The sequence below is a fragment of the Panthera pardus genome, unplaced genomic scaffold (assembly GCF_024362965.1).
Source record: "Panthera pardus isolate Hobbes unplaced genomic scaffold, ASM2436296v1 HiC_scaffold_7, whole genome shotgun sequence".
Taxonomy (NCBI): domain Eukaryota; kingdom Metazoa; phylum Chordata; class Mammalia; order Carnivora; family Felidae; genus Panthera; species Panthera pardus.
In genome coordinates, this window is record NW_026527002.1 from 25,866,369 (window position 1) to 25,888,690 (window position 22,322).

At 39.0% G+C, this 22,322-nt stretch overlaps 1 protein-coding gene across 5 annotated transcripts in view; it reads right to left on the minus strand.

The window, feature by feature from the left end:
• The window catches only part of PEX2 (peroxisomal biogenesis factor 2), a 70,579-nt gene that overhangs the window by 34,390 nt on the left and 13,867 nt on the right, over positions 1-22,322 (minus strand). For 3 of the 5 annotated variants that reach the window (XM_019453314.2, XM_019453315.2, XM_019453316.2), the window contains one exon: positions 16,317-20,898. In XM_019453314.2, the coding sequence (XP_019308859.1) occupies positions 19,964-20,898 (935 nt within the window). In that variant the 3' untranslated portion in view covers positions 16,317-19,963. Of the gene's footprint in view, positions 1-1,944; positions 3,239-3,867; positions 4,014-16,316; positions 20,899-22,322 lie in introns of those variants that run through there. The other 2 variants (XR_008419908.1, XR_002081043.2) reach the window with 2 other exon arrangements.

The following is a 22,322-nucleotide window of genomic DNA, read 5'->3' on the forward strand; positions in this document are numbered from 1 at the left end:
GAGTGCTTAAAATATTTTAAATAGTATTATTTTTGTTAAAGAGATGAAACGTATCACAGTCTTAGCCTACTACATAGTAAAGTGTCAGTGTTTAAGAATAACGAACAAGGATGGTTTGAGGAAGACTTACAAACAAAATTAATTCATTTTTAAATTTAAACCGTACATTTAAACTGATAAAGGAAAGCAGAAAACAATAATCAAAGGCCCATAGGTTTGGGGATTAGATAAAACTACCTTAGATGTGAAGGCAAGTTCTGGAACATATTTGCTCTGTGAGCTTGGACTTAATGTTTACCCTCTCTGAGGCTCAGGTTTATTTTCACCGTTGTCCCCATGTGTAAATGAAGATGGTGACACCTACCCTACTAGGCAGTCGTTCTAAGGATTACAACCCAGTAATTCCTGAAACATCGAACAATTGTCTGCCATCTTGTGTGCCTGTTGAACTTTATCTTATCACTTTGTTTTTCCCATGCTAAATACAGCAGCCATCTGGTAGACATGCAAAAGATATACACTGAATGACTGAACAAGGGCAGCAGTGTGAATAATCTAGAATAACAGATCACTGGAATGAATGTATTCCTAGTAGGAGAAGCTTACATGTGGCTTTTCATAGAATGAGATTTACATGATTCATGGATCGCCAATATTTGCAATTAGACTGCATTCCATGGGAACACACAAGTTGAGCAGAAAGCCACCCAAGACCTTGCTGAGCAATTAAGGAGCAACTGGCCTGGGACTAACAACCCTTATAAAAATAAATAGAAGTCAATAACAATGCCAGTTCCTTTATACTCATTCTTTTTTTTTTTTTTTTTTTTTTTTTAAAGCAGTAGAATCAATGGGTCTAGGCTGTCATCCATTTAATATTATACTGCCTTAGGAGCTTATCTTACACCATGGAATCTTCTTCTGGCATATTGAAATACAGTGAATATATTGGATAGGGCTCTTTGGAAATCTGGGGGTCTTGATTTCTGTCTCTGTCTCTCTCTCTCTGAAACCGCTGATCCCAGAGTCTGGAAAAAACTATAAGCTAGACTTGAGCAAACTCAATTGCAATGGTGGCTTCAATTTTTACTGTCTAGTTCCAATAGTTCTTAAAACAGGCTATTAACTTATTTGGAACCCTGTGTGAGAACATCTTTGAGCTGAAACTTCAAGACTTTTTAACAAATAAAGATGGTAACTCAAAGAATGAGACAGCATTATCACTGATCAGGAAAAGACTTATCTTGAAAATAATATTATGGGTCATTACTAGTATTTTTAATGTGCTTTTTATAGCCACTATGGCTTGCTGTGGGTTGCATTCAACCCAAAATGACTCATAAATATTTTAAGGCCTTATGCTTTGAGGACAGTCAATCAAATTTAAATAAAGCACTTTTTTTAAAGTGGCATATTTAAAACTTCAGCTACAAGGTCTTCTTTCAGCCTTAGAATGGCATCATGCTCTCTTTAGTGAAGCTAATTGCACCAGGGAACAAATATGAATCACTCTTAGTTTTATTAATCTATTTATATTGCTGCTCTGTCTGAATCATCAAAATATGATGATGATAAGGCTTTTCTGATGATAAGGCTTTTCAGAAGCCTGACGTTTTGCTCTTCTTTGTTTTATAATTCTTTAGTAAATTCATATTATATAGTACTTGGGAGTGCCTACTATGAGTGGGAAAAGTAATTAAAGACTTGTGATGGCAAACATTTCTGTGCCTGATAATATGAAACCAACGGATATAAGCAATTTAACAAAGGATTGCATTTGTTATTTTGTAGTAATAAATATGATGAAAAAGAGAATCAGATTAATTTTAAAAGGAAAGCAGAACAAATTTGTTTATATCTAATTAAATTGATTCATTAGCTATGCTATTATAACTAGCCCACTAAGGAAAGCATTGTTAAATAATTAAATATAGAGTCACTCAATATTATAATATTGCATTGTTTTAATCAAGGTGTCAAGTCCAATAATGTAGATAGATGACAATGGGTTAAAGACCTAGGACACAGAAAACTGATAGGATTGAAGGAGCAGAGATGGTAGAAAAGCAGAGAAGTGAGTAATGAAGAGATGAGTCAGTGAGGAAAGTGGAGATGGGACCAAGTCCAAAAGTTTGGTAAGATACAGGGAAAGGGATGAGGGGAGGGCTGTAACTTAATAATAAAAGAAAATGTGACTTGGAAATTGACATACATTCATTCAAACCTCAGTTCAACTGACCGCTTACAGCAAGACCTCAGGGTAATACCAGAACTTGTTTTCTTGTTTGCAAAATGGAATTAATAATGTTTAATAATTAATGCCTCTTATAATTATTTCATGTTTACCCACCATCAGGCATTATCTTTGGACCGCTCTTTCTTCTCCAGGAATGTACATATTAGCAGAAGAGAGAATGTGTGCACAATTAGTAACAATAGAATGTGATGTAGGCAGTGTGTATACACGCTCCTCTAAGATGGGAAGGAATGAACTCAGCTTGGATAAGTGAGGGGAAACTGCACAGAGGAGACCCTTAACACTTATAGGCTATTATTGATTATCCAAGGTCAGCACCGGTCTTAGTCTGTTTGGGTGGCCATAAGCATAGACTGGGTGGTTTAAACAACACAAATGCATTTTCTTACAGTTCTGGAAGCTGGAAGTCCTAGACCAGGGTGCCAGCTTGGTTAGGTTCTGGTGAGAGCTCTCTTCCTGGCTCAAAGACTGTTGCTTCCCTCTGTGTGCTCCCATGGTCTTTCCTTTATATGTGCATGCTGAGACAGAGCTCCCATGTCTCTTCCTTTTCTGATAAGCCCACCAGTCTTACTGAATTACAGCCCCACCTTTATGACCTCACTTAACCTTGATAGCTTCCTAAAATCCCTGCCTCCAAATACAGTCCCATTGGGCGTTAGGGCTTCAACATATGAATTGGAGGGTGGGGCATGGGCCAGTTCAGTCCATAGCAGCACCTAGTTAGAGCTAGGTACCAAGGCTGAGAAGATGAAGGGACAATGGATAGAGCCCACAGAGGCTGAGCAAAAGGGATGTGAAGCTCACACAAGTACTCTCTAGTGCAACAGGGATTCTTCACCAGAGCAAAAATTCTTCCCAATAAGGTGACGATTTTTCTCAGACTAGGAACTTTTGCACATTTCCATTTTATTAGGGCAAAAAACTTCTTTGCTGCTGGAGGCAACACTCTGACTTGGAGACTACATGCTGCATATTTGGAAGCTGTAAGACAGAGGAGGCTCAGTTAACCTGAGCTGTCTTTGTATGAGGGATAGGGAAGTCTTCTATTGTGTTAAAGGCACTTAGATATGAGTATAGGTTATCTTATCCTGACTCATACATTGCCCTTTCCATATGTGAGGGAAGTTGTTTTCTGTTCTTCTTAATTCTATTTGATTTTAGTTTTCAAAAATATGGGTCCCAAGCTATTAAACTGATTTAATGACCCCCTAATGGGTCTTGATCTGTAGTTCGAAAAACACTCATTTGAAGAATGTTAGAGTTCAGACAAGGTAATGGGATGCTTGCATTAAAATGATTGAAACGCATGCTTAAAGACTTAGACTTTGGGGCTATGGTTCAGATTAATCACAATTGGGTGGTTCCATTGTCTTCCTAGGTAGCTAAAAGCCTACCCCAGACTTCTCATCGATTGGTAACAATGGAAACCAACTCTAGAGAATTGTCTTTTTCAAAATGAGGCAAATACTATTAAAACATCATAAATATTAATGAGATACTCCATAGAAAGGACAAAGAAAATGAGATACCAATTTTGAAATAATTGTGGTTTTTTTTTTTGTTTTTTTTTTTTCTTTCTTTTTAATCTGTGATGGCTCAGACTGCCTTACCAGGTTCCATTTTCATGCATGGTCTTCTTCAGTCTAGGGCTCCCAGCTTTCACTTCTTATTTCCAGCTTCCTGGAGCCGTCTGGCTGTGACCCATCCCCAGGAGGTATTACCTGTCCAGCAGCTTTTCCTCCTTGAGGCTTGACTCCTTCAGGATAAACAGAAAGCCAGTTAGGTGCTGACCTTTTGATTAACCCAATACTAAAGTTCTCTGGAAGAAAGGTTCTTCACTCTTTAGATATCTGTCACTGTGTAGCAAAACCTTTTCTCCCTGTGTTCATGGTCTTTCCACCATGAACCTGTTTCCTGAAAGTTTGAAACTGCTCTCAAAGAGAAGAATGTTGTCAATGTAACATCTTCACCTCCTTTTGGTTGTTTTTGATTCTTTATTTTTATTTTTATTATTTTTTTAATATGAAATTTATTGGCAAATTGGTTTCCATACCAATTGGTTGCTCATCCCAACATGTGCCCTCCTCAATGCCCATCACCCACTTTCCCCTCCCTCCCACTCACCAGATTCTTTGTTTATTTTTAAGTACTATGTTGATCAAGCAAGAGGGTATTGGGCTTGAGACAGCAGATTTCCATCCATTCTGAAAAATGTAGGAAATCTAGATACCCTGGTATAGTCTAGGTTTGGATCTGACTCAACCACCCTCCTATCTATGGGTTTCAGATTATTTTAAGCTCTAAGGAGATTTTTTTTTTTTTCTACCTTGTATCTACTTGAACTGTCAGGAAGGCTTGATGACAAGGAGCCAAGTCAGCTTTCTGCTGATAAGAACTTTTATTTAATTTTTTTTTTCAGTAAACTATCTCAGTATTTCAACATAACATATTAGGAGCAAATTTAAAACAGATTCTGGCTTAACTTCTTCACAGGGTAAAATTCTCTTAAGTTATTAGTTTGCGGGGGGAAATGATTAGTAAATATTTTTTCCAACATAGTTAAAAGTCTGTGGTCTTACTGTTTTTTTTTTTTTTTATGTTTATTTATTTATTTTGAGAAAGAGAGTGCATGTGAGCATGCGCACAGGCATGGGCAGCAGAGGAGAGAGAGAGAGAAAGAGAGAGAATCTCAAGCAGGCTCCACACTGTCAGCACAGAGCCCAATGCAAGGCTTGAACTCACAGCCACGAGATCATGACCTGAGCCAAAACCAAGAGTCGGACTCAACCAACTGAACCACCCAGGCATCCCCATGTGATCCTGCTCTTATGTGACGATTTCATATTCTGTGGACTTGCAGAGAAGGAAGAGAACTGTTAGAAAAATGTATGAAAGTATATAAAAATCACAAAGTGAAAGATAACAAGCAAAGGTACAAATAACTAGTCCTCAAATACGACATTGTCATTTACAGCAGGGCAGAGTCTACTAAGAGTGGAAGTGATACGTTTATAGCAGACATTTAAGGACAGAATAACAGTAGAAATCATGTTAAAATCTGAAGTATCATTCTGAGGGGACTTATTCTTGTCACAATAAATTAATCCCTACTATTAGTTCCTAATTTGATTATTAAGAGTGATTATTATTTAAGTCTGCTAACTGGCATGCACTAGAACAAAGATAATCAGGCTCTTATAGCCTTGATGGCTGCTGGCATTTGGGAAGAATTAGGAAGCACTAGTCATAAAGGGAGCTGAATCATCTGAAGTGCACAACCATGGAAGTTGATGGTGTTTCCATTGTGGGGAGCAAATGGGGGATAGAATCAAAGACTCTTGAATGCAGTGCCAAATTAATTATTTTTCCTTTTAGAAAAAAGAAAAAAACCATCAGAGACTTGAGAAGTGTGGAAGCCTGATGAATTTGAAATTTGGATACAATCCTCTTTGTAAAGGACGGGTTGGATGACTGGAGGCAAGGAAGTCAGAGAGAACAATCTAAACTCAGGCAGGGAGTAGAAATGGTAGTGGGTAGAAACGACTTGTAAGAAGGCAAAAGTAGAATTCCCCCAGGCTAGGGAGCCAGTTGAATGTGAGAGTGAAGGAAGAGCAGAAATGGAGACAGATCCCGAGTTTCCTTTCCTGGTGACTGGATAGAAGGTGATACAGTGAAAAGAACATAGTAAAGAAGTGGGTTTGGGGATAATGATAGTTAAGCTTTGAACCTGTCAGAGTTAAAGTCTCAAGTTAGACCCAATTTATGATGGTCTTTGAAAATCAGGTCAAAGAGTTCAACTTTGATGAAGTAATTAGACAAGAGCTATTGAAGAGCTAAATTATGGAATACTAAAGAGGATGTGAAAGTACAATTTATTGTCTATACACATGTAACTTTAATTTTTTTTAATGTTTACTCATTTTTGAGAGACAGAGCATGAGTGGGGGAAGGGCAGAGAGAGAGGGAGACACAGAATCTGAAGCAAGTTCCAGGCTCCGAGCTGTCGAACTCACGGACTGCGAGATCATGACCTGAGCCGAAGTCGGATGCCTAACCAACTGAGCCACCCAGGTGTCCCATACATATGTAACTTTAGAAGAAAACATAGATTAAGAAAAATTCATCTTAGAGAAGCTGGTGATGCAGGCATGGCGACGGCAATAGAAATATTTGGCAATAGAAAAATCTCCCACAGAGGGGAGATTTGATGTCATGTCATGTAAGGAACACAGATCCCCCAACTACACAACATCCGTGTCTGTATAAGAAGGTAATTTCTGCAGATAAACCAAGTTCTGCAAGTGGCCTGGCAGGTGAACCTGACAGGGGGTGCCTTTGTAAGTATTATAAAAGGCACCCCTTCTATGGGAGGCTACAGCCCCATGTTGGGGGTTCAACACTTAGCACTGGGAGTGTGGCCCGAATTTTGCCTCCAATTTACACCTTGACCCAGCTACCCTTTGCAGTGTGGGTGTATGGGTGTTGGTGCCAGAGTGAGGGGAGATAAGCCTGGAGCCATCTGATTAGATAAGAGAAAAGGAAGAGAGCCATGTTTTGTTTTTACTTTAAGGAGATACATGATTCTCTTGGGGAAGGAAGATTAGACTTATTTCTAATGATTTTACAGGGCAGAATTCTGACCAACAGGCACCTATTTCAAAATAGCACGTACACTTTTTAAGCAAATAAAATTGATCAAAAGCATGACTGGTACTTTCCCGGGAGACAGTGAGTCCAATCATTGGAAGTAACAAAATAAGAGTCTGGATATCCACCTGATAAAAATTGTATGGAGGAATTCTTGCAAAATTCTTTCAAGCCTGAGATTTGATAATTACTTGCCAAATGAGTGTCATGGCCAGTAAACCTATGACTGGAATGGGGGAGGCAGAACTTGGTTTGGTTCTTGTAATAGGAATATTTCCTCAAATAAAAAGATTTGGGACAAAATATAAAAGCCCCAGAGGATACTTAACTTTTAATATTTGCATAGCTGTGTAATATTTGCTCTACAGTTCACTACGACTCTGCTAAAGGTACCAGGTTTGCTTTGGCCTAAAAGTCCTACCTGAATGGAGTGATTATTCTAGCACAAGTTGTGGTGGATGCAATTCTGATTTAAATTTGGCTAGATTGTTTGTCTGTATTCCCCAGATTTTTCTAATGTAAACAATTGCATAGCCTGGTGTTTGTTGTCTGTGTTTCTGAATTCAGTTGCTTTGACTTGATATATTTTACATCTCCCACATCAATTTTATCTCAAAATGGAGGTGTTCAGTATGCTGAAAGAGGAGTTTGGCTGCCTCCATTTTGACCTCAAACTTTTCTAGGTGGGTTCTTCTTTCCAGCTCCTCTCTCCATTCAGGCGGAAGACCCTGAGGGCAAAGCATCCCCTGATGGGAACCAAAACTACCCTCTCAGTCAGAAGAACTGCCCTGAGCCAGCAAAACCCCACTGGTAATTGACTCCAAGACAATGATCCATTTAACCTTCACCATCTACCTGAGCCTACCCACTAACCTTTGCCCCACATTTTCCTTATGTAAATCCGGAAGTATTTTCAGCACTTTGGAGACAGTCTTTGAGACTCTAGTCTACTGTGTTCCCGGTGTTGGCCTCACTGAAAGAAATTTCTTTCTTGTTTCACCACTGCTCATTTCACTGCCTTTGGATTTTGTCAGCAGCAGGTGACCCAACCTGGTCTGTTTGGGAACCCCTGGAGCCAGCTGCTCTTGATCCCCTGCCCCGGCTACTCGGCCTGACTATAAATAAGTATTCGGATATAAAGTATCTATATTTAACTGAAGCAAGAAAGTAACGATGATAAATATCACAGATCTCGTTTTAATTTAAATTAATGAATCCAACGAATTTAAGGAAAATAAACTTTGTTTGAAAAAGACTGTAAGTTGATAAAAGTCAAGTTTCTTTTCAAAGACTTTTGCAATGGAGAAAGTTGAAAAAAAAAAAAAACACAACAGACAAAGGAAAACAGCTCACTAAGAGAGACAAGAGGAACTTGAGCCAGCAGGTTAGTTACACAGCTAATGTGACTTCTGCCTTTTCAAAGGATAAATAGAAGAAGATAAAAATCCAGTTTCCTAGTTCAGGAGGTTGCCGCTCATCTCGGAACATGTTCTATCTTCCAACTAATTAATCCTCATTGGAGACTAGAAACAAGTTCTAACAGATGGGAGGGCCTAGGAGTTAATGTTTTCAGCAAAGTAAAATATTGGCTCTAGCAATCACATAAACAATACAGGTTGCCCTGCTATCTGGAAGCAGAGCATTCCCATGAAATCCCTCATAAGCCAAAATGGCATAAAATGAAGATGTAGTTACCGTTAATTTATATGGAAAAAAAGTTTGAGCCTTCCCAGACCCCCAAAATAACCTCTCCGAGGCTTTTCTGAGACTTTAGGACAGATCTTGCTAACAAATGCACAACATAAATCAAGATAAAGCACAGATGCTCACAGACACACTTCAAAGCTATGGTGGCTCGATGCTGAGATGCGGCATGTAGCTCCCAGCCAGGTAAGGAGCTTGGTGGTGCCACTCTTGTTTGGGGTGCATGATGCCTTCATACGGGTTTGCTTCAAACAAAATGCTGAATGCTATTTTTGCTTTCCACCTTTTTCTCATAATAGCAAAGATTATTTTGGGATTTATCGAGCTTAGCGAAAACAGGTACTAATGTAGGTCTTTCCCCAAAATGACTGGAACAGGCATCATGTGAACTTTAGAAAATCCAGGGATGCCTTATACCTACTTTTAATGATAGCTGTGTAATCAGAATTATAGGAAATAAAGGAAAATAAATACTCAAAAGATCAGTGGTACAGTAAACCCGTGAACTCGGTGAAACTCAAATACTTTATCATTAAAAAAAAATGAATTCTCACTTAATTTATGGGAAACCCATTCACCAATACTCAGTTATAGAATGCCTACCATGTGACAGGCAGTCAAGATGAAAACAGCAATAGCAGCAAGAGAAACCACCCAATGCCTTTTTTTTTTAAATCGGTCATTGTCATTAATTTGATGAAACAAGCTAACTGCTTAAAACAATATTTCAATCCAAGTAGCTTTAAGTGATTAGAAATGTGCATCTTTATGGTGTACCAGGTATTACTGAATTTAGGATACTATCACTACTACTTAATTAAAAGTACCTTATTTCAACATGCAGAAGAAAAATGAAAATAATGTTAACTCTGACTTACGTGGCTACCTTTCATAGTTTATTGCCATTTGGCATGAGTACAGTCTAAAATCAGGTTCAGTATTATAAAGTATTATTGTATTAGCTATCTATTGCTGTGTAACAAATTACCACTTGAAGATTGGGCCTTGTGGGCCAGTTCCCAGAGATGCAAATGCCTGAGGTAACAAAACTGTGTCGACTCTTTAAGCATTCATTGCATCAGATCATTGCTACATTTTCCTTAACAACTAGAAAAAAGCCCCTCACTCCACTCTGGCCTCAGAGACACATTGCTTATGCCTATGTTTAATGAGGATCTTCCTAAGAATATTTCCTTGATCTTCTGCTGACAGCCCTCCATCACAAGGTTGTATTTGTTAAAATATGTGTCAACTTGGCTGGCGCCATGGGGTGCCCAGATACTTGGTGAAAGATTATCCTGGTGTTTCTGTGAGGGTGTTTGGATGAGATTAACATTTAAATTGGCAGACTGAGTAAAGCAGATTGTCCTCCAATCTGTGGTTGGGTCTCATCTGATCAGCTGAAGGCCTGAGTGGAACAAAAAGACCAGCCTCCTCCAAGCAAGAGAGAATTCACCAGTCTGCTGGCCTTCAGACTGGAACTGCAGCAATGGCTCTCCTGGGTCTCCAGCCCGATGGCCTACTCTGCGGATTTTGGATTTTCCAGCCTTTGTAATCATGTAAGCCAATGAAAATTTCCCTCTCTCTCTCGTTGTCTCTCTCTCCACACACACACAAGCGTGCATGCATGTGCATACACAAACGCACATACACTGTAATTTATCATGAAAAAGGAGGCATATTTTAAAGCTTTTGATACATATAACCAATCTGTTCCCCAAAACAATTTACAGTCCTACAGTAATATAAGAAGATGCTCATTTCTGTATACTGCCAACAATACTTGGTATGATTATTAAAAACAGCACCACCAGAAAATGACTTTGACAATTTGTAGGTTAAAATAAGCTTCTGTGATGTTTTACCTTTTGACATTTATTCTTCTATTTATTTAAATAATTATTGAAGGGGCGCCTGGGTGGCTCAGTCGGTTAAGAGTCCGACTTCGGCTCAGGTCATGATCTCGTGGTCCGTAAGTTCGAGCCCCGCATTGGGCTCTGTGCTGACAGCTCAGAGCCTGGAGCCTGTTTTGGATTCTGTGTCTCCCTCTCTCTCCGACCCTCCCCCGTTCATGCTCTGTCTCCAACTCAAAAATAAATAAACGTTAAAAAAAAATTTAAAAAAATTATTATTGAATACCATCACAGACTAGGCACAGTGTGGAGTCTAGGAAAACAGTAATACCCCCTCCTTTCTGAATCATCTCCATTTCTTGGATGAAAAGAGATTCTTACATAGACTTTTCCTCTCAAGTATCCAAGTATCTCAAGAATACATTGTACCTTCTCTATTTCTCAATTATAGTATGGTTACTCAAATAGGACATTCTAACTCGTGTCTGCTCTATTGTGGCCAATACTCTAAAGGGTAGTTCAACCTTTTTTTCTTTCTGATACTTTCCTGATTTTTGTTGAGACTGAAGTAATGCAGAAGGTATGGACAAACCAGTTGCACAATGAGCCTCTGGGAGCAATTGAGAAATAAAATTGAATAGCAGTTTGATATTGTAGAAAGAGGTGGGTTTTGAGTCAGAAAGATCTTAGTTCCCATACTTGCACAGTAACCTGGGACAAATTACTTCATTGTTTCTTTTGTGAAGTGTGATTTATATAACACTCCTCTCACTGAATAAAAAATTCCAGAAGAGTACCAGCCACTGAGCAGAGCTAAAGATTTTTGGGTTCAGTCAAACCTCATTTGCTACTCGGTCTGTCTCCTGTCATGGATCTTGTCTCTTGTTTTGCCACTTGTGTCTTCCCAGGCATCCTTAGCTTTCTTGTTGGCCCCATGGCTCTCCACTTGAGATGACCAATGTGTGCTTTCTTTTCAAAATGATGCCTTATGTTATGAACCTGTCTTCACCCTGCTCATGTACAAACCCTTGCTCTAATCAGATCTTGTTTTCCACAGTGGTTTTCAAGAAAACTGTGAGCTCCTTATGGGCAGAAACATGTCCTGTGTTTTATCTCTCTTTCCATCCACAGTGCTTACCTAGCAGTGTCTGGTACTCTGTAGACCTGATTATCTATTGAATGAGTATTCATCTGAATTTGGATTTAAGAATTTATGTGTTAACTCTCAAGAGTGTTTTTTTTTTTTTTTCTTTTCATGTCAATGCCCTTTTGTTTCACCCGAAGATGTCTTGTGTTCCTACCAAGGCTTTTTACAGGTCCCCCATGGAATAAACTATTCACATCTCAAGGCTCTCCAGGCATTTTGTCTAATCATTCTCAGTATCTTCTTCTCCTTTGGTAGACTCTGATCTCTTACTTATCTTGGGATTCCTAGTGCTCAACATACTGAAGAAAGTGTTCAATAATCATTTTTATGAATTGAAGGGAGAGGGAAGGCTATGGTTAATCATTCTTATTGCTTTAAATTTCAGTTTGTATAAAGGAGAAGCCAATTTAAAATGCACTTGAACAGTGAGCAAAAAGATGAAATGTGCAATAATTGAGGAGTTCAGGGGATGAGAAAACGGAATAGGGTTTGTTTGTTTTTTTAATGCTTTATTTATTATTTTTAAGAGAGAGAGAGACAGAGTTTGAGCAGGGAAGGGGTACACAGAGGGAGACACAGAATCCGAAGCAGGTTCCAGGCTCTGAGTTGTCAGCACAGAGCCCAACACGGGGCTCGAGTTCACGAACTGTGAGATCATGACCTGAGCTGAAGTCAGACGCTTATCTGACTGAGCCACCCAGGTGTCCCAAGATAGAATATGATGTCTCCAAAGTTTATGGCTGCATGTATAGTGGCCAATTTTGCCCTTTCTCTGGCTGCTTCTAGTCTCTGCTTGGTGCCAGCAGGAAACACACTAGAGGTGGCAGCACATTCCATGTAATTTAGTGTATTAGATATTAGAGATGATGCTCTTCCCTTATAACACACTACTCTCCATTGATGATGGGATTCCAGGGAGCATGGCAGACTCATGCAGATATTTATGCTTCTCAAAACACACTCAGAGGCCTCTGCGGAAAATGGCCCTGCTGAGAGAAGTCCACGGCCCTTCCTTATGTAACTCATTAAAAGAAGTATGTGGGTAACCAGAGATGCAATGCAAGGCAGAGAGGTGAATAAGGATCAGCTTCAGAATCTAATTGGTGGTCTTGAAAATCTGTCACTTCACCCTTGCTATACCTTATAGCTTTGTATTGTTAGTAAATTTAATTACCATGCTTTTGATTCAAACTCTCAATTTAAAGATTGAGGTGTTTTTAAAAAGACTGGACTTTAAGAAGATATTTAACCTTTTCTTTGCCAGCATTTCTGAGAATTTTTTTATTTTATACTATATGGCCTTAGACTATCATGGAATCTATAGGCATTTCTTCCCTCTCAACTCTGTATTTAATACTTGAATGCCCATTTCCCATATGTCAACTTTGAAACACTGGACCAAACTAAACTCAAGCGAGTCTTGGAGGTGATTTTCCCAAGGATATCTGTTAGGGGCTGTATTGTTAATAGAAAGGTGGACGTATCCTCAGCCTTCCATCGCCCTTACTTTTGTTTCTCATTCACTATGGGCTTGAAAGAATAAAAGTAAATATCTAGAAAGAAAAAAAAAAGAATTTAGACTTGGGAAAAATTTTGTTCTAATATTTCTAGTTTGACTTTGGGAAAATAAGTTTTCAGACATTAAGTCATTTTGGGGTTTCGAGTCTTCTTCCAGTTATCCAACCATGTGTGGAATCAACACAGGCAAGAAAGGAAAGAATAGGGGCCTGATTACTTAATTTTTAAAAATAAAACTGATGAGACAGCAAATGATATTCAATCCTATTTAAAGAGGCTAAGCACAGACCTTAAAAAAAAAAAAAAAATCTTTACATCCCTTGCATTGGGATTGTGTGATATGGTTCCACAATTCAGGGAGATTGGAAATTACAGAACATCTGCAACGAAATTGGTTTTCTGTGGAAAACTGATGAATCACTTACTGCCAATGACTAGAAGGAAAAGCACTTGTTTATGCCCTTATGTAATGAATTTTTATGAGGTGAAGTTTGCTGTTTATAAAAAAATACACTTTAAGCTGCTGTAGATGTAAAATAATAGAATTCAGAATTCAGAGCAATGCATTACTGCAAAGACAGTCACTAGCAGAATATTATCTGCTTACAAAACACCAAAACAGGGCTATTACTTCTATAATGGAATTAAAAAAAAAAAATCTCATCTACCCAGTTGGATTCTAGAAGAAAAAGTATTTAAAGAGACATAGCTGAAATTGACAGCTCCAAAATTGCATGTATTTTCAATGAAAAGTTATTAATTCTCTTATTGTGCTCCTGAGTTCCAACTGTGTTTTCCCTCAAAGCAAGAATGCCACAGAACACTTTAAATTAAAAATGGCACTCCTAAGATACACGACAAAAGACAAACTGGGGGTGCTGTCCTCTCTACACTGTTAAAGAAGTGCCTGTAGAAATTTCCCCACAATAATTCCATTAGTTGCTCTGCTCAGTGTTTGTGAGGCGCTTCATGATCAAACCCCCAACTCTCTGGCCTTCTTTAAACATTTACTAAGCAACTGTATTGTGCTAGTCACTGTTTTTGGCTGCAGTGTCAAGAGAGAGAAAGAGACAGAGAGAGAGAGAGAGAGAGAGAGAGAAGAAAAGAGAGGAGAGGTGGGAGTGGGGGCACGGGGGCACAGAGACACAGAGACAGAGAAAGAGGTAAGAGTCTGTCCTTACTGAGCTCATAGTCAATGTTGCTTTTGAGAGAGTTCTCTAGCTGACACTGAATAGTCTAGTAGGTTTGAGAAAGGGCACTAAGAAATATCACATGCAATATTGGATAGGGGGTGCTTGCTCTCAAAGAATATATTTTTGTTCTTTGTATTTGGTCTGGAGCAAAGCATTTTTAAAGCAACTGACCATACTGTGGTATTTTATAATTTTTGTTGACTAAAAAGGCGCTCTTAGAATTTGGTGTGGATTTAAAAGGATAGAGGCTGTCAGGACAGGCATACTATTTCCTGAATGCTTAGTGAGATATGGTTGGTTATTAGGGAACCATCCTGGACACCTCTCAGGGCAGTAAACTCTGTTTCCACTAATTCAGAATTTTGACTATTTAGATAAAGTCTCAACTGACGTTCAAGTTTGCAATGTCTTACTAGTAACCAACCCCCAAAAATACCTCAGAAATATCAGCATTTTTGTATCCATATCTGGGAGGAATATAGAATCTTGGGTCAGATCCTGGGTCTTGACTCTTAGTTGAGGAAATACAGGCATCTTACAGGCTTAGGCGAATTGATAATATATTCATGTCAATTGTTTTGATCCGGTGTATGAGTTCTAGATATTTTAAAATAAGTAAACTACACTTATTTAAAAATACCATGCATTTATATAAAAATAGCAAATACTTTTGGAAAAGGGAGTGGGCACTTTTTACCTTTCTGTTGCCTATATACTTCTAGCTGGTTAAGAAATGTATATATTATGTGGAATCAAGTTTAATATTTAATTCAAAATGTATGAAATAATTCAGACTATTTCAAGTTATGGTTGGCCAGAAAGGCAGGATTTTACTGTCATGCAAAAAAAAAAAAAAAAAAAAAAAAGGATACTCTCAGGTTTTTAGGATCTTCTATCTTCTAAAGGCACATTAACTTGCTTACTAGCTGGGCAGAAGTTTTACCTTTTAATTGAATGAAACAAAATTGGCCAAGATTTTAAAGAAATAACTGGTTCCCCCAGTTGGTTAACCGTCTGACTCTTGATTTTGGCTCAGGTCATGATCTCACGGTTCCTGAGTTCAAGCCCCTCATTGGGCTCCATGCTGACAGTGACAGGCCTGCTTGGGATTCTCTTTCTCTCCACCCCCCCCCCCCCCCGCCCCCAAATAAATAAACAAACAAACAAAAAAAGAAACAGCTGGTTTTGGTGGAATCAAGAAATATTATATGCTCAATGTAGAAAATTTGGGAAATAAAAGACAACGTAAAGATTAATGAATAGTTGAATTACCCTAAGACATTTATTGTAATATACATATGTGTCTGCTTATTAGCTCATGGTAAGTGTCTGTTTGTCTCATTTCAAGATACAGATATGGGTGTTGAGAGATCATATTTAATATCCAACTTCCTTCAATATTACATTGTGTGCACTTTCCCCATTTAATATAATTTTGCACAAATTTTGCAAGGTACTTATATATGACATTGAATCAATTAAATGGCTATACTATTTATTTCCCTATTATTAAGCATTTGTGCTGCTTCCCATGTTTATTATGAATCATGCTATGGTGAAATTCATTTCAATAAGTCTATATCCAAATTCTTACCATTTCCTTGAGATAAATTCTAAAGTCGATGCATATAAACATGTCCACACCCATTTGATTTTAAAATCAGTTTTACTTAACAGATTTCAGTTTTATTGGCTCTGGAATATCAGCAATGGATGGGTTGAATATGTTAGTGAGAAATTATTACTAATGAGAAGGAAAGTGAACTACCTATTGAATACCATGCTTTTGGATTTTCTGGCCTCAGGAGTTACCCGTATTATTAATCTTGTTTGAATTGTCCTAATTGCCAGAAAACAACTCAAGGCAGTATTCGATGAAGGCCATTGGACAAAATGATAATGATGCTTACTTTCAAGAAAAATGACATTTTCAAATCATCAGCTTTTTCTCAAAAATATCAAGAGAAAACAAGTGACTACTTGGAAACATGAAGGCGTAGTGTCTTATTTCACGATTTAATGCTTTTTGAAGGAATAAAAACCCCAGACATACAAGCGAAATACTTGTCAACTTACTTGTGATGAATATAAACGTGCTGTTATCTACTAGTTTTAGCTGGAGAGAACCATGGAGCATCAGTTCTATAGACAATATGGCCAACTGGTTTGGCTAAAAAATGTGTTTGGAATTGTTCTGTTGCTGAAAAGATCTTAATTCAGTAACACTTCACTTGTTAAGTGCTGTTAGGAAAAACAGCTTTTTGTTAAAAGCAAATGTTCTGAGTGAATTAAGTTTTTGCCTGTAAGTGCCAACATAACTTGAAGGCATCCTCAAATATAAGAATACTAATGTCCCTGCCTTCTTAACCAAATTATACAGAATATAAGGTATACTTTGATGATCCAAGGTCATTTTCTTAAACTATTATAAATATTCATTTGGTCCTCAGAGCCTGTGTGTCCCTGCTCTGCCACCAGATTATAGGGTTTTTTTGTTTGTTGTTGTTCACTGATACAAGTTTTGTTTTTTTTTTTTTTTTAATTATTTATTACTGTGAACATGCTTGCTTTCATCAGTCTTCTCCCTCCCTCTTACCTGTTATTTTCTTCTGTTGTTGAAAGTTCATTAGAATTCTATTCAAAATAAAGCAGCTTCTAAATGGGGACTCAAGGAAATACCTCGAGTAGAGCTTTGCTGTGTGGAATCCATGAAAATGTATTTTGGTTTCCTACAGCTTTGTTTACTTCCAGGTTCCTGACCAGTTCAGATAGTGACACTGTTAATGTACCACAAACCTAATGGAAATAATAACAACTATTGTTCATACCAAATGATTATTTGCTGTAGACTCTGACTAGGTTTTCTGGCTTTTCCTCATACCTCTCCATAGATTAATGACAGGGATCCTTTAAAAATCTCAACTTGTAACTTCTCTGCTTAAAATCTTCCAGTGGCTTCCTCGTACTTGGAATAAACCCAGGTATTTTTTTCACTACGGCCTGCGTGGCCTGACCCTGGGCCCCCTCACCTCACTCACCTCCTACCCCTCTCTCTTGTCACTCTGTTTCTTACTGTTCCTCAAACAGGAATGGACTCTCATCTAGGAGCTTGGGCACTTGCCCTATCTTTATCCCAGCACCTGTCCCCTACTTGGCTTTTTCCCTCAGCTCATTCTGATGTCTTTTCAAACTTCAACTCCTCAGAGAGGCCTTCCATGAGTATTCAGTTTAAAACAGAATCCCTTGTCACTCTCCATTTCTTTTATACTTCAGAGTACTTCCAACATCTGAAACGATCTCCCATATGTCTTTATTGTCTATTATTCCTCCATGAATATAAACTCTATGAGAGCAGGGGTTTTTATTTATGAGTAAATCTCTGAATATAGAAGAATGCCTGTAGGGGCTTCGTAAGTAATTTTTAAAAGAATGATGTTATTTAATTCCCATCACAGTCCTAAAAGGTAGATATAACTGAATGTCCATTTCACAGGAAGCAAGCATTTCAAGCTGAATCTCAGAGGAGTTAAAGAACTGAGTTCTGAGGCAGGGGTTGTTGGAAGCAAGGATGCAGGACATGCCTTGGGTTAGTTTTGACTGGTACCTATTTTAGATATGATCACTGAAGCAACTGGATACATTATATACACAAGTAGCAAATCTGATTTGAGAACAAGTTACATGGGAGAGGAAAAACAATGTTAGTGTAAAAGTTTTTATCTTCCCAAGGGGAGATACTCACAGATGATAGTTAGGTTCTTGAGGCTAAAGCAGAAATACATCATGCAGCTAAATATGACCCAGTTATACTGCACCTTGAGCCCTAAGACCACTGGGGAACAGGAATAGAAGCACCAATGTTAAAGCAAGTCTCGTGGCAGTGCACAGCGAGGCAGGGACTGAATGGGGTTTGGGACGGTCAGAGCAACTTAGCCAGCAGGCCTAGGTCTCTGCAGTGAGCTGGAGTTCCCTGAAGCACTTGAGTGCACAAGTCAGTCCTAAACCCAATGGTTTTAAGTTGAACGGCTACCTGCCATTTGTGTGATGTCTGCATGCTTGCAAGCAAGAAAAACAAAAATGGAAAACTATGAAGGAAAACAATGGAGAGACAGTATTAGGTGTGGTAAACACTAGGCTGGACACCCAGCTCTTCCCAGGATGGATCTGTTGCCCAGATGGAGGATGGGGTCAGCTCCTTTGGGGTCTGCCTCAGCTGCAGAGAGGCGCCATGCTCTAGGCCACACCCTTCCCAGAGAAGCCCATGGCCAGTGACCCAGAGGTGTAGGTAAGAAGGTCAGACTACTTTGGCCCAATCCAGGCCAAAGAACTTCAAAACCCCTGCAACATCTGCTTCTACAAAACACGATCTGTGATTATTAGGTTTTGTTGTTCAGCTAACAGAATGTCTCTATTGGAGAGGTATGTGATCCAGTGATGAGCAAAACAGTCATACTCCCTGACTCCATGTGGGTAATCACTTAGTGAGGTGGGAGATGTTAAATAACAATAAAAAATTAAAAAAATACATTGTACTGCCATTAGTGTCTGGAAAAACACAAAACCCCATAATATTGACAACTCTATTAGTTAGCATATATGTAAAATACTATTTTCATGTTAAAATTATGATAGTACGGGCATCTACTCAGAACACACTTTACCAAAATAACACTGTAACCAAATTGTTATTATAACAAAATGTGTTGACTTTATTTATTTAATCCTTTCAAATCTGCAATCCAGTAAGTTAATCATTCAGTTATGTCCTCATCAACTTAGATCACCGGTAAAATTAAAAACTGCATGCAGACTTTTGGTAAAAAAGGCAAATGTAAACTCTAATAGGGATCTGTTGTTTTTACCTACCCCATGTCCACTATTCTTTCAAAGCCACTTCAGTTTCCTGTGGTGAACTGCCTACTCTCCTACTACGGGTCCATGTGACACGCGTGAGGATGTCACCCACGTCTGAGTAATCAAGAGTAGTAGTTTTCTATCCTGGTTCACAAATGTGGACATAGTCCCAGGCAGACCAATGACAGTGAGTCCTAGACTTCGCGAGAACTATTAGGCAGGAAGCCCTCACTTCAGGCGGATCAGAAAGTTGGCAGAACATCAGCCTAGAGCTTCTGGTGGCCTTCATTTTGCCTGCGAATGAAGCCAAGCGAACCCCCTACAATCGGGTTTTAAAGAAAAGCTTAAAATTACAACTGGGGCATCAGATCCTAAGGTTTAAAACAACAGGGCTTTATCAATGTCAGATTATGATGTTACAACGCCATCTCTGAAAATAAATACACACTCACCCCAGAGTCTCCAAAATTGTTTTAGAATCTAACCTCTTTCCAGGAAGTAGCAAAATGAAAGAGCATTTTTAGTATACTGACAAAAACTGTCCACTCCTCTCAACACTAAAAATTGAATGCAATGATTTAGAGAAAGTAGTACATTATTGTTTACATAATGTATTTAGAATCATGTGGTTTCTAGTGATTAGAATTTAGTCATGCCTGGAAAGGAACAGAAGACAGTGGCAGAGAAGCACCTCCCCTCAGAAAAAAACACCTAAACGGTATGCTTAGCATGACTAATATTAAGGACTTAAAGACAATACAGTTTTCCTCAGAGGACACAGTCTTAGTTTCTAAAGAGCATTCACTTCTGACATCTCGATTCCCGACTTCAGTGGCTGCAGACTGTGTACCTCTGTGCCACACTTAGGGCACGTAAAGTACATGTCAAATAAGAAACTACTCTTAACACAGTAGTAACAGAAGATATGCTCACATCCTATGGTGTGAGGCATGGTGGGCCACTCTCCACACAGAGAACACTGTTTGCCGCTGGTGGCTAAGGCACTGTCACCGTTAGGAGCACCAATCAGAGGAATACGCCACGAGGATAACTTAGCTTTCAACTTCTGGATATTAATAAGTGGTAAGAGAAAAATCAGAAACTCAGCAAAACCATGCCAGAGAAGTTCCCTATTCATATACTCAAAGCCAACTTCACGCACGCTCTGGGGCTTGCAAAATACAGAACGGATGCCTAAGAGACGTTCTGTCAAGGTTGCAAACTTGCCCCTCTGAAGGAAAATCAGGAAGTTAATCAGCCCACCTAATTTCAAAAGTCCAACCATGACGTTCACACACTGCCTGGCTTTCCCAAATGATGCCAGATGACGGTTTCGAAAGAGGTCGTAGCAGCGCTCCTCCAGCCACGTGCCACCGATTGTACACACAGCATACCACAGCTTCTGATTCTTGCTCGGTGGCTGGTACCTCTGCTTCGGGGAAAAGTCGTTTTTGTACTGTATATTCAAAACGGACTGTCCCACGGTGGCATTTTTCGAGTAGATGGTGAAGCGCCACAAGAAGAGCCACAGGAATGCTTTCGCCTCTGGTTCAAAGTGGGCCAACAGCCCTGGCTTAAATCCATGAAAGCACTGAGTAAACTGGGACCAGACCAGCTGCTCCAGGGCCTTGTTTAGTTCAAGTGCATCCAACTGACTTATTCTTAGCACTCTGTTTGTCCTCTTTGTCTTCTCTTCTCTGGAAGCCATGTCTTCTCTGAAGGTCTCTAGGGTAAAGTACAATTAGGGAACATCAGATGTTTGCGAGCTCATACCATCTCCTCAACTTACATGTCTACGACTGTGGTACACCAATGACCCAAGACACACAGACGGGGCTGGCAGGTGTCAGAGAGCAGTGAGCGATCACCTCTTACTGCAACCTTCTTCCTTCTCTTTCTTTTACTTTCTCCTTTTGTTCTTTTCCTTGCTTGTCTTTCTTTTCATTTCCTTTCTTTTTTTTTTCCCTCCTTTTTTGACCCTTCATTAAAGGAATAACTGGGGTAGCAAGTTGCACCTTTTTCTCCACAAATTACCTCCAAGTATTCTCCTTGGTCAGATATTTTAGCAGAGATCATAAAATCCTGATGCTAACAGTGATGACGCTAAATAATAACATGAGTAATGGACAAATACATGAACTTAATAAATACAGTGAACTCTATGGAACATTCCAAGGAATGTAAGTCAAGACCCCAGTTTAATTGCCAGCACTTCTACAAACTCCAAAGGTATATTTTTTAACAAGTCATTTAATCTTTCTGAAATATGTTTTATGTCCATAAAGGAAGTTAGGAGAAAAAATTAAAATGCACAATCAGGGTTTATTATGCTATCACACTACTGTAGAAGATACATACTAGCACAAAGCAACATGAATACAGAAATGCTGTTAAGATATTAAGGAGGTACACATCATACAGCTTTTTCTTTTTAACATTTATTTTTGAAAGGGAGAGAAGGAGAGAGAGTGTGAGCAGGGGAGGGGTAGAGAGTGGGTGGAAGAGGATCTGAAGCAGACTGCCGATAGCAGTGAGCCTAACATAGGGCTCTAAATCGCGAACCATGAGACCATGGCCTGAGCCAGTCGGACAGTCAACCAACTGAGCCACTCAGGAGCCCCCATACAGTTTTCTAAGAAAACTATGATGTAAAAATATATACTAGGACCATTTCACAAATACACTAAAGAATCATATAGGTGCTAAGGGGACAAAAATCCCCTTAGCAGGATTAGGGGGACAGAAATAGAAAAAACTGACTAGTAGTTAATTAGGTATGACTGGCTTATTAAATGCCTATTATGTACAAGCCACCCAGTGGCTGCTGTTGTCAAGGAATGTACAGACCAGTTTAGATATTTTACTTACTGTTAAAGAACTGGTAAATCCAAACTATGACAAGCAATCTATTTAAACTCAGTTTCTAAAATGGGCCCTGAACACATGGAGCTTGATCATGAATGATCGCTGGGCCTTCAAAAAGCCTGGCGTACTAACAGAACACTAAGTTACAGAGGGAGGCAGGTGTCCCACTGAAATTCACTGCCACCAATGGTGTGGCAGTGGTGATCTTGGACAAGTTGTTTCACCTAATCTCTGCTTTATTTTTTTCACTTACAAAACTGAGGGCTGAGATAAACTGACCTCTG